This window comes from Marmota monax, unplaced genomic scaffold (assembly GCF_021218885.2).
Source record: "Marmota monax isolate L192 unplaced genomic scaffold, Marmota_monax_Labrador192_F-V1.1 WCK01_AAM20220418_F8-fsc00091, whole genome shotgun sequence".
NCBI classification, from domain to species: domain Eukaryota; kingdom Metazoa; phylum Chordata; class Mammalia; order Rodentia; family Sciuridae; genus Marmota; species Marmota monax.
The window spans coordinates 2,268,906-2,282,606 of record NW_026692434.1 but is presented as its reverse complement, the minus strand read 5'-3'; the positions used below and the strand labels follow the sequence as shown (position 1 = coordinate 2,282,606).

General features: G+C 30.0%; 1 protein-coding gene across 3 annotated transcripts in view; it reads right to left on the bottom strand.

Moving 5' to 3' along the window:
* Adgrb3 (adhesion G protein-coupled receptor B3) overlaps positions 1 to 13,701 on the bottom strand; it is a 695,051-nt gene that overhangs the window by 414,288 nt on the left and 267,062 nt on the right. For all 3 annotated transcript variants that reach the window (XM_058578796.1, XM_058578794.1, XM_058578795.1), the window contains 2 exons: positions 10,713 to 10,823; positions 4,446 to 4,607 (listed from right to left, as the gene is read on the bottom strand). In XM_058578796.1, the coding sequence (XP_058434779.1) occupies positions 4,446 to 4,607; positions 10,713 to 10,823 (273 nt within the window). The remainder of the gene's footprint in view (positions 1 to 4,445; positions 4,608 to 10,712; positions 10,824 to 13,701) is intronic.

Genomic DNA, 13,701 nt, shown 5'->3' with positions numbered 1-13,701 from the left:
TAAATTAAGATTTTTTTTCCATTTTTCCCAAGAAAAGTTGGAAAAACCAAAGCCAATTTGTATCCATTAGTATTAGGATAGATAGTAAGATGATATTTAATTTTAAATATACACATATAGTTTTAAAATATGTGCATATTAATATATATGAGTGTATGTGTATATGTATGTATAATAAATTATAAAATGATATTTAAAAGTAATTTACGTGAATGTGTTTTTAAGTAAAATTTATATTTTTATCAACTTTTGTACTTCTTTCCAATTACTAAGATTTCTCCATTTAAAAGCAACCTGTCTTCTCCATTTTCTATATAAAATATTAACACTATCTCATTCATATTTCTGGTTCTCTTCATTTTCTATTCTATAAAATTGTATTGCTTTAATATGCATTGAACAATCCCAGAAAAAATGCTGAATTGGCAAATTTTCTCCATGAATTTCAGAAAATACTGATTAATCTTGATGGGTTTACTTAAATCATGGAACAGGATTCATCAAAAATTAATGTTACTTAGTACTTTTTAACAGTCTTTATTGTTACATGGTGACATTTCATGACTTATTCACATCATTTCATAAAAGCTTAAAATGTTTTTCATTTGACAAAGGTAGTAAATTATTAACAATTTGTTATTTTAGGTATTGAATTAGTGGGAAATTATATCACATTCTTTATAATATTTAAAGACATTTCATAAGACATTTATTAAAAATTAGATGTTTTCATTTTAAAGGAGAGTTGTTACATAAGTTTTTCTACTTTTTTGGCAAAATATGAAAATCTATAAATTATATAGTCAATTTGAAAAATAATCATAAAAAACATTTAACTTCAATAGCTTCATCCATTTTTATAGTTTTCTTCTTTATCTTTGGTACCAGCTATATTATCATATCTCTTCTTTGTGTTGACCAGAGATATAATTTAAAAAATATGAAACACACAAGATATGTTATCACCAGATTTTAAATTATCTACAAAATTAAACAATAATAAATAATTAATAAAATATCTATGATTTAGATTTTATTGTACATAAAATAATTCCTTTCAGTGAAAAGTTTTTTCCTTAATAAATAAATGGATATGACAACTATGACATTTACAAAAATAAAATCCAAACTTATTTTTCAGCCTACGTGGACATCTATTGAATTAGGATACATATGGCATAGATCAGTGATTCTCAACCAGAGACAAATCTGCCCCCAGGAGACACTGGGTAATGTCTGGAAACATTTTGGCCATCAAAACTCAGAAAAAGATAAAGTGCTAGAGGTACCTAGTGAGAGGCCAGGGATGTTGCTAGACACTGAAATTGCATAAGACAGGCCCCCCTGCAACCAAGATTTATCATCAGAATGCCAACAGCCAATTGGCAGAGGTTGAAAAACTACACATTAGACCATAAATCTAATTGAATCAAGTTGGTAAATATAGAATTAAAAGTAGGTCATTTTCTCAATTTGCTTTCTGTTTATTCCATATTTTCTACTCTAAATAATAAGACCTGTTAAAGAGAACATAACGTCAAAGCAAAAATTTTACAAGAGGTCGCATATCTCAGATTCATATTAGAAATAACAGTTTTAATAATTAGTTTTTAAAAATTCTTTGCAAGTTGAATAGTTTGAGTAAAAGTTTATTTATAACACTAGTGATCTATCTTTTATAGTACAAATAAATATAAACTCTAATTCTATCATTCCACATGTTTCATGGAAAGTGACTTTAATATTTAATTTTCTGTTTTTGTGTCATATTAATTAGTTAAATGTTAAATATATTTTTAGTTTCCACAGTATTTCAAGTTGGTTATTTGTTTCTGAACTAATTTTCTTGGGAATTTATTGTTTTAGAAAGATGTTTACATTGTTTAAAATACTGTTTATTTTAAACTATTTTAAAATTCACTATTTTCAACTTGGCAGACAATTAACCATAATAGTGAGCATAAAATATTTCAAAGCACATACAATAACCATGTAAAATAAATTGCAATTTCATAAACTAGAATACTGATCCTACATTTTTAAATTTAAGAAGTTGCTAAATTATTCTTTATATTTGGAAAATTAAATATAAATTAACAAAGTTCATTATCTTTAATTAAACAAATTGAACTATAACAATGATTACAAGATAAACATTTCTTATCAGTATTATTCAACCAAATTTAGAAAGACAAACATTCCTCTTTATGATAAAAATGAATTTAGTAATTGCTTATATCTTTTTCTATAGATGTAAGGATAAAAGGCTAAGAAATCAAGGAAAACTTTGTAAGCAGAGAACACTGCTCAGTTTTCTGGTCATCAGACAGAGGGAGAGAGCTTGGCAGTTGAACGTGGGAGAAGCACTCTTCTCCTGCTACAGATGCTATTGGTGCCCAGTGGATGCTTAATCAGCAGCCTGTGGCAGAAGGATGGAGATTTCCAAATGTCAGCTTATGAATGTGCATAGCTGGTGAGTGGACATGTAGCTCTGAATGAAAATTCTTTGGGACCTAGTCAAATGCCCTTTGCCATTAGACTCTATCCTTATTATGTTGAAAGCCTCTTGACTATTAAATAGACACTGATGAGATAATTTATGTATCTAGCACAGCTTAAATCTCAAGGAACACTTCTGTCATTAACAAAAAAAACAAAAGAAAACTTGATCATGGGACCCATAGAGTGAATACTCTACGTAGGCACCAGGTTAAGTAAGTGTTCTTCCAGAGGGTCACTGTACTCATACTCAAATGAAGATCCACAAGCATTTACTCTTGTGGCCTAAAGATTTCATTTTTAGAATTCTCAGATCCCACTTTTCTGATTGTTTTCCTTCTCCTGACTTGTGTCTCTCTAGACTCTGCTCTGTGATCCCTATTTTCAAGCATCTTTTCTCATGGTCTTCTCCCTTCCATGACCTCCTTAAGCATTTATTTTTAACTGAATCTTTTTAGTTTTTACTTTATATTCTTTCTCATCTAGTCTGTTTCCATTGGCCCTTGTTTATTGTTCTTGTTTTCAGAAGCAATTACTGTTTTTTGCATTCTTCTTTTTTTTTTGTAGCTATCAATGTTTTGCCCTGTTTAACTTTAATTCTTTCTTCATCTACTGCTTTCCTACCTTTCAGTTCTAAGATCTCCTACATCATTATCTCATTCATTCCTCCTACACCTTCTGCCCACCACTTTCTTTACCTGTATATCCCCCATGTTTTTCATTATTGTAATAAAAACCACATAACATAAAATTTACCATTGGAACAATTTTGAGTGCACAATTCAGCAGTATTAGGTATATTCATATGGGTGTGAAACAGATCTTCAGAACTTTTTCATCTTGTAAATAATGAAACTTTATTCCCATTAAACAACAACTCCTTCAGACTGTCTTTTAATGGATCCCACTTGCCTATTCTGTTAGGAAATTGAGTTTATTCTCACCCTTCTTTCATGCTACCCACTCTCTACTCTTGCTTTAAGTAACTACAGAATCAGCTATTTCTGAAAATGGAATTCAACAGGAAACTTTTAAGCATTACTTAGCAGATGCAACACTACTACAGCACCAGTACATCTATATCCACTCTCTTTTGGAGGCCTCTGGAAAGACTGTGCAGTCACAGAAATTTTGCAGTAACCTATCCACCAAAAGTTTAGAACAAAATATAAATATGTGGATTCCTAACATTCTGTGCTTTAGACTTTTTAAAAGAAAAGCCAGATTCCTATTAATACCTTTTTTTTTTTTACATTTAAGTCAGTGGTCCAAGAGAGAAAAACAACTATTAAATGCATGTGTGCATAGATATAAGAACCAAACTTTGATACAACATAAAAAAAATCTGATCCTTGGTGGGTATGCTATTATGCAGTGTTCCAGTAAACATTAAAGATCTCTTTCTTTTTCATTAATAACTTTATTTTTTCAAAAGAGTAAATGATTCCTTCAAGGGTAATTACTTCAGGGAATTTAATAAAATAAAATAACTGGTCTTTCATCAGGAACACTAATTTTTCTTATAGGGTTCAATAAGTGGTAGGAAAATGGCTGGCTGTTTGGCCTGAAAGACTGTGTCAATCCCTGACTTTAAACAATGTCTATCCTATTTCTAGCATGCTGTAAAATTATATTTTACTCAAGCATTTGATTGGGCATTTTTGACATATAAAATATAGGAAAGATATGTAAGCCTTATCCTACAAGAAGCAGATACAGAAATGTGAAGCTGGTATTTGCCACAGGAAGTCAGTCACTTATGTAGGTTCTTCACTGCTCTGAAATAATCACATAGATAGTAAAATATCACAGTTGAGTAGGAATTACACTTATCCACTCTAATTAAAATGTCTATACCCAGTTCAGATGAAAATAACAAATTGTTCCAAATGCGTAGCATGACATAATTCAATAACATCCACAGTTGTAGTTGCTGCTAACACTACCTGGACAGAGGGCAGTGTTATTGCAAACCCTTGATTCTCTTAATGGGCCGCTGCAGTGTGTCCCGTAAGGTGATACACAAGTTCTGGTTCGCACCTGCGACCCTTGACCACAAGTAACTGAGCATGTGCTCCACTGGGACCACTCTTCCACACCAGATTCACCTGCGTGCAAGACAATAAATAAACGTGAAATACTGTCTTGAATACTCACAAGCATTATACCAAACTGACATTATGACATGCATGAATAATTTCAAATGTAAAAATATGATAGTACATCAAAAGGTACAAGAAAACATTTCAGAGAAAAACAAATTTAAAGAGGGACAAATATAATGCTGATACAAAGACCAAACTGGTTCCAGTCTTGTTAGTAAAGCTACTCTTCACAAATTTCACTGTCCTATTGACAAGGAACAATTATTATTTTTCAATAATAATTATAGTTGAAGCAATTCTCTTCAAGCCTTTGATGGAAAAGAAACTAAATACATGACAAAGCTCACTATGTGGTTTTGGTGAACAGGAATATATGGGTGTGTTCCTAGTCCTTTATTGATAACACTCTTTCTAATGCAAGATAAATGGAGCCCTGAGAATTTGAATCAATTTAACTGTGTTGAACACCAACAACTTTTTTGTAAGTTACTCTATGTGAAACTTTTATTTTTCCATCCTATGATAGATATTTGTTCTGTGGTATTAAAAACCCTTTGCTCACAATTTCACCTATAATCTAGAGAAGTGATATTTACTCAAATTGAAAAAGAATTTCTCTATAATTTCTATTACTTTAGTATGGGCCTAAAATTTATTCCAGAATAGGGCTCCAAGATGTTAAATAATGTCTGAATTCATTAACTTTCCTGGAGTTGGCTTCATCCTGAAATTATGTCTAATTTCTATTATTATCTCAATTCATGTCCCAAGGAGATGCAGCATTGAGCATTGTAAAGACCATTGCAGTGGGCTTCTAATTCTATTCTGGCATCACCTCCAGGATGAATTTTAAAAATGGTTTGAAAGTTGCCATTGCTTCTCTTCAAATTCAAATTGCATCCTATACCTGCTAGCAGTAACTAAGTTAACCATTTGTTTAGCTGTTGAAAACTTCTATAGATGAGGTGTTGTTTGTGAAAACTTTTCATCATTGATTAAATAGATCAAGGGGCATTCTAATTCTATTTTATAGATTCTGTCTGGAATTTGCCTTTGGAATAGAATTAAAAGGATAGTAATGGTAATTCATTTGTTGTTCTTTTTTCTTTGAAGAGTTAACAAATGACTTAGATATTATTTTCAATGCTATTCAAGGCAGCTGGTTCATAAATTGGTGCCCAGGGAAAAGAGAAGTTTGGATCAGAACACAATTTGACACACTGATTTCTTATTTGAGAAATCTGTTGAGAGGGAGGGAGGGAAGGAGGGAGACAGGGAGGGAAGGAGGGAGAGAGGGAGGGAGGGAGGGAGAGAGAGAGAGAGAGAGAGAGAGAGAGAGAGAGAGAGAGAGAGAGAGAGAGAGAGAGAGGGGGAGAGAGATAAAGAAAAATAAAGATTCAGCTGAAATAAAACATGTGCTTGTTGAAGTAGCCAATTTTATACTCTGGTGTAATCTGCATATTCCTTGAGGGCTCAATTGAACAACATGCTTGCATATAAGCACTGGTCCATATACCACACTTTGAATAGCATGGTAATGAAGTATTTGCTCTTATATTTGTTTGCATTGTGCACTCAAAGGCAGAAATAATGATGCACTGATAACAAGTCATATACCACAAGGGCACAGATAATGGTAACTGGGATGACATATCTATCAAATAGGGCTCCTTTTTGATATTGCAATTGGTTATTCTGTAAGTAGTAAAGATCATTTTTGATCACATTAGTATTTTTACCTTCATGAATTTGTATACACTAATTTCTTAAAAGTGTCCTTGGATTATTATTTCAAATGTATTTAAAGACATGTCTCCTAGTTTGTTCTTTTACATTAAAGAATATTCTAGCAAAATTGAAAGTCATCATTTTAAAGTCCCGATAATATGACAATGGTTAAAAATAACCTGTATCTATGTATACACACATGTATATTTCACAATGAAAAATGTAAGCTTAAAGTTAGGGAAAATATAATGAATTTTTAAAATGATCTCTCAACCTATTTGTAATGAGATTAAATGATGTATAAATATTATGGCTGCATGTTATTTTAAGCAAGAAATTATGAATGTGAATTCTATAATAAGTGAAATGATAAAGGGTATGGATAAAATTAGTTCTATTTTGCCATAAAGCAGTCCTCTTCCCCTGGCTTTGTCTAATGACAGAAAAAAATATACTTTAATTAATTAAACAGAGCAATGAATTAAGATCAGGGTCTACTTTTTGTTTAAATATTTAAAAACTTGGATATTTTAAATATTTAATGCTACAATGATGCTCAATAAGCTAAGCAGTGGTTCCTACATCATGAAAGGTTGATAATAAATGCTGAGAACTGGCCTTCTTCACTCTCCCTCAAACTGATGGTTCATTTTGTTGATCAAAAATCAAATTAATTATTTATTTAATTAATCAATAAAATGCATACTGGTTTTCAAGTTTTGAATCAAAATTTGTCATTGTAACAGTGACCTATGTGCCAAAACAATCTTGTTATAACTCAAATGTTATCTTTCAAATGACATTTTCACTGAATAATTATTTATATGTTGCCACTTCCATCTTCATGAAGGTGTGAATACTATTCTAGTTGATTGGGTCATTGTAAGAAATGATTAATATACATAAGAAAGATATTTTTAAAATACTGACATTAGAATAGTAAAGTATAAGACAAAGTCTATTATTTTCAACATGTATGTCTTTGGACATAACACAAACTGATCTGGTGTCCTAACTTGTAACTGAGATGAGATCCTGTAAATGGCTTCAGTATCTAAGGCACTATTAAGGCTCTTTATCTTGGAACAAAACACAAAAGAAAACTGGAAAAGTCTTGCAATTAAAATCAAATGACCTACGTTTGATGGTTTGATGAAAAGCTATGGGACTCTGTAACTTTGAGAAAGTAACTTTATTTCTTTGAATCTCTTCAATAAAAAGAGTAATACATCTACCTTACAACTTTTTTCTGTGGATTGGGTGAGATGTGTAAGAATACATTTTAAATTATGAACAAAATATTAATATAAAATTTTGCTAGTATGTTAAGATCATGAAATTAAAAACACAATTTTAATTTTACTTTTTTTTAATTTTAGATAACATGTACATATTCCTAAAATGTATGTATTCCCCAAATGGGCTGTTCTTCCTGTTGTAATAAGAAACTATCTTTCTAAACGTGTTTATAAATTCATTTGATGACTGATGCTAAAAGCATCATAAGTGTAATTAAGATGACTTAAGCCATTTTGTTGGCATTTAATTCAGATGTCTATTTTACATATCAATATCTATATTTTATCATTTAATTTCTCTTAACCAGATAGTGTCTTAGGCTATCAGACCATCATCATTTATGTTCTAGTTAACTTACATTAATTATCTGACTGACAAAGTTATTTGATATAGTTATGATACTTCATTTTTACTTTATAAAAATGTCACTCTTAATCTACAATTTTTTTTTATTACAGCACTTACTAATCACATTAATACAGGAGAGTAGGTTACTCATTCTGGGAACTAATTTTTAAATTATAAACTATGATGGCTTTTGCTTTCATTTTTCCATGATTAATATAAAATATTATGTTGTCTTTTATGATTATTTACCTCTAGTGCATTATTCCTTGTTATCGAATTAGTAAATTTTTATAATTATCATATGTAATGGGAATATTTTGAGAGACAAATAGAGAAAATTTATAAATCAATCTTAATTTATAAAATTTCATAGTGTGACATCTGTTTTTATTTAGACTACCTTAATATCTAAAGAAATTATTCAGGAACTATTTAAAAATATCTTCTCATTTTAGCTTTATAATTGCTTATGATAAATTTATGAATTTTATACATGATTAAAATAGCACACTTTCTAGTTTTATCCCATTATTGTAGCTACTTAATTTTAAAATAGGTATTATACGTGTATTTATATTTGCTTACACTATCTTTGAATTAAAACGGAATAATAAATATTCATTATTTATGAATTCAAGCCCCTGATCAACATTTTGAGAACCTTTATTCTGAAGTTGACTGCCTTATCTAAGTTATTTTTAACAACATGGGGAAATGATTTTAAAGCTCCTCATGGGTTCATTTAATAAGTGACTTATCCATTTACTAATTCATGTGTCCCTAAAATGTGTATTAGCTATAAAACAAGGATTAGAAAAGAATGAGTAAATGCAAAATTTAAAATTAGTAATTCCTGTTTAACAAAATCAGTATTTCTTGAGGTGTGAATCTGCCAAAAGGGTTTTGGCTGCAAATTGTGAATTTTCTTGGTATATATAGTAGGCACATCCAAAAACTGAATTTGAACAATGACTCCTGGCCAAATTGCATAATATTTAATGCAGAAACTTATTTTACTGTACTACTGAACATTTAAACCTATTTTTCTTCATTTTATTCTCCCAGTGACCCACTTTTCAGGAACGTCAGTAAACTAATATTTGTCACCTCTTTTGCACAAAGGACACTCTAATCTTGCAGAAATGCCTCATGAGATGCTGCCTATGAAGCTGATAGTCAGCTCATTTCTAACCTTGATTTAAACACTCCTGATCTCTGTTAAAGTTTGAGATTTTTGCTCCTTGTTAAGGACAAAAATGCATGTAACATTCTGGAAATTTGCCTGAATTTGGTATCATTGTTGAACTTGATCAAGTAAATAGAAAAAATTTTAATCACCCTCACTTAAATAAGAAGGTGTACTAGAAACTATCCAGATAAGCAAGTTTTTTACATTTTTGGATTGGCTGTAACATATATTTCTAAACAACTAAAAATACATTCCTTATAGAATTTATTCTAAATATCCTGTTCTGATAACTTGACCTACTTGCAATGGATGTCTTAAAATGTACTACTCACCTATTACCAAGAACACAATTCATAAACAGCATTTGCATTTTAAGTTGTAGATTGGGGGCTACTGTTCTGGATAGATATTACAAGAAAATGTGAACTGAAGTAAATATGCATTTTGGGGAGGAATGCCATCAAAATCAGTCTGATAATCATGTCTGAGAATTGGTCATGTACTTGATACCTTTCTAATGTTAAAACAGTCAACATTGAATGTATAAAATTTTATAATGTATAACAAAACTCTTAAATTTCAATATCCTAAAATAAAGGCAACAGCTAAAAATGTTCATAGAACAATTTAAAACACTTTTTCATCCAAGGAGATGCCACATGCAATGTATAAGATGGAATTATAGCCCACTTATTATGAGTCAAATTATGAATTCATCTGTTTGATCAAACTCTATAGACTAATGTATGATATTCAGAATATTTATATTTATGCATTTTTGAAATTATTTAAAAGAATGCAGTTTTCAGTCTTTTGGTGTGTGTGTGTGTGTGTGTGTGTGTGTATATATATATATATATATATATATATATATACATATATATATTTGAGAAAGTTTTAAAAATAATCTAGTCAATTTATAAATACAAATTTTATAAATCATAAATCAATTTTTGTTGATATTTAATTATCTGGAGTTGTATTATAACTTAATAGTAGGCTGTTAGTTATTTGCTATTTAGCTTATGTAACACAATTCTTTTTAAAATAATTTTAAAATGATTTTTAAATGATATATTAAATTGTTAAAAAGTTTTTAATTTCTATGCATATTCTCCATTGGCTAATATTTATAGATAGTACAACACTTGAAAAAATATTCAACATGTTGAATTTTGTTAAATTTCATCATATAAAGTCCTATTTAAATTACAAATTCTCAATTAATTATTGAAGAAATAACTGCTGTCTTCTTTTAAAAGTTTAATGGTACATTTTCAGTGATTAATTAACATGAAGAAATAATAATATGTAAATCTTAAATGTCCCATACTCAAAACAAAATAATTCTTACACACTTCTTGTGCACTTTTCAATTCACAGCTACTTTATTTATGGACTTTAACTGGTGACAAAAAATAAATGGCTCAAAAAAAAAAAATCAGCTCCAAAAACTGACAAATGTTTAGCAAAAGATTATGAAAACATGCAGTGGTTTCATTAAATTAACAACAATAAATAGAAAAATGTAACTAACGTATTACCAGTTTGTGCCATAAATTTAGCAGCATCAGCTTGTTCCTGAGGGACCCTTTTTTCATGAACAGATCGAGGTCGCTGACTTTTAATTGTATGATCTCCCATCATTCCAAATTCTAAAGACAGAATAAAGGTATATGAAAGCTTGTGTGTAGACATTTCTCACAAATTACATTACTGTCTCATGCAATATGTTCCTACACATACCTAGAAGTTACTGATTAAATTCACAGTTCTAAATGCTCTAGGCTGATCTGCTTGGAATATCTCTAAACTCAAGTCAGAAAACCTAAAAACATGAACAAGGTTTCAAGAAACAATAACAACAGTCAATGAAATGACACATTAGGTTTTAAGTTAATGTAATTAACAGAAATACTGTACTCATTTCTGATAATATTCTGAATCAATACATCAGAAAAAAATACAACCACAGTGTTAACTGTTGTTTTTCAGAAAGAACATCCAAACTGGGTAGCAGCTGCCTGCTTACTGACTAGAAATCACCCCACGTTTTCAGCACTTTTTCTAAAGGAATGAATCATTTTGTAACCTAACTTTCCTATTCTTGATCTAAGTCAAAAGGCTGAGAAGTGCTATGTAACCTAACTTCTCTGTTATTCATTTGATGGACTTTATTTTTATTCAAAGATGAGGTTATCCTTGGTGTCCTAAAAAGCTCAGAGAAAATGGTGGCCCTGGTAATTCTTTCCTGCCCTAACCCAAAAATAATCCCTTACCTTTCTCCTAATCTCATGTATAACAATGCTTTCTCTTTATTCAGAAAAAGAGAAGGATTCTAGGTTTCTGTTGCTTAAACTTTTTATAGTAAAACTTTTAATAAAGCACCCAAGCTCTGTAACCATCTCAGAGGCAAATGAGGGAGAGAAAAAAATAAATTGAAAAAAAAAGAATAGTTTCTATGTAATATAATTTTAAAAATTCATATGCTTAAAAATTCATATGCTTGAAATTCTGAGAGTTTTGTGCTTATTGAACTGTTACTGTAAAGTAATTTTAATAAAAACCAAAACCTAATGCATATGATATTTGTTGGTTTTGGCTCATGAGAGTATAAGAAGGAGAAGGGAATTCCTAAAGGGAAAGATACTGTAGCAATTCTCTTCCACTGAGAAAATTTTTGAGCTCTTAAAAGTAGGTCTTTAATACATGGGAAATATGATTAGTGAGGATATGTTACCAAATCTAATAATGTCAAATTAAGGGAATAAAAAATGTCACCAACTTCTTGTTTATCTTTTTTTCTCACCAATTTTAAACACTTTTCTGCTAAACTATTACAACTTACTTTGCAATGTATTTTGTAGGCAGTAATTCTATCAACTCTTGTCTTTATGTAAGGAAAAAAAGATGAGTACCCTTGTTTGTCTGTTCTGGCAAATTCCAACATAAACTATGATACCCAATAGCATGACCTGTCAGAAACTCTTTCCAGATATTCTACTTGAGGGCATGTCCCCTGAGAAATCTAAATGCATCTTTGTTTTTGTCAGTTTAGATAATATCCAAAGTAGAAAATGGAATCCAAAGTAGAAAATGGAAATTTTCATAAAATGTCAGTTGGTTTGATCTTATAAAATCCATCACAATTTTCCATTACTGCCAACATCCTTTCATTCCATTGATGTATTGGTATGGTATGTGCTACCTAAGCCAGCTTTCATCAGGCTCATACAAACTACCTAATTACATATATCAGTTAATGATTTTTGAAATTAGCTATTTAGAAAGTTATATATAGACTCTTATTCACTATTCAATATTTAAAGTTATTATATGCAATTGAAATGTTTCTGGATCTAAAATAGCAAAATAAGTTAGTAGTAATTTTTATTAACATTATGGTTCACCTTCTTTCACCTTCAATTTACAATTTTTGTATTTTGTGTATATGTTTATTATTTTCAGCATTTTAGAGTAGATGTTTAGGGTCTAGTGCCCACACCAAGGTAGCTTTGGCATTGAGAAAGCGAATGAGGCCCCCCAAATTATTCTATGTCTATAACTTCTGAACTACACAGTAATTATATAATTTGTTCTAGTAGAAGACAACTCTTGAATTCAGTGGCAGCATGTAAATAACCTGCAATCTCTCTTCTAAGAACAAATGGTTCATTTGCACAGGGAGTGCGAGTCTGAAATTTAGGGATTTGAGTAATATAGATGAACCTTGCTGGGATAACTTTAAGAGTGTCATGTTAAATTTTTAATGATTTCTGAAATATAAACAGAAAATCAAATATTTATTTCTCAAGATAGAATTGAAGTAACTTACTTCATATTATTAGCTGGAATGTGATTTCCAGACCTCAAAAATATTTACAATACAAACTAAATTCAATATTTTCTAATGTAGTAACTACTTATCATCAATAATATTCTACAAGCATTGGTGATGATACCTTATTACAGGTTACAGTATTTAAGATAACAAAATCTCAAATAATTTATGGACTTGATTACATAATTCATATACGACCAAACGTTTAAAATTGAATACTTGATTATTATTTTCAATACGATTTATCTGAAAAAATAATGTTTTTAAAATGTAGATTGATATGAGGTCCTACATAACTAAATTCTCTGTAAGATATAAGATACACTAGTAACTTTTATGCTACTAACTTAATAACTTTTTCTTCAGTGGATAAAACAACACTATGGTGGTATTTTTTTGAATATTCCAAATCTATTATTCCATAGCTAAGAGAATTCAAATTTGTAATTAAATATGCAAACTATTAACCAGCCAAGTGAGTTTCTTTTGCCAATGTTCATATTCCAAGTGTTTGAAAACTAGAAATCTTCCTGTTCTTAAGGCTGTTATCAATGGTAAGATTTAACAATAAACATTATGTTTCCATCCATATCTCAAAGTAGGTTATTTTCAAAACATTTATGTTTTCTTCCATGATGAGATTATTGCTCTCACTTCTGATGAAAATAAAGGTCAATTGAATCATTCAAACT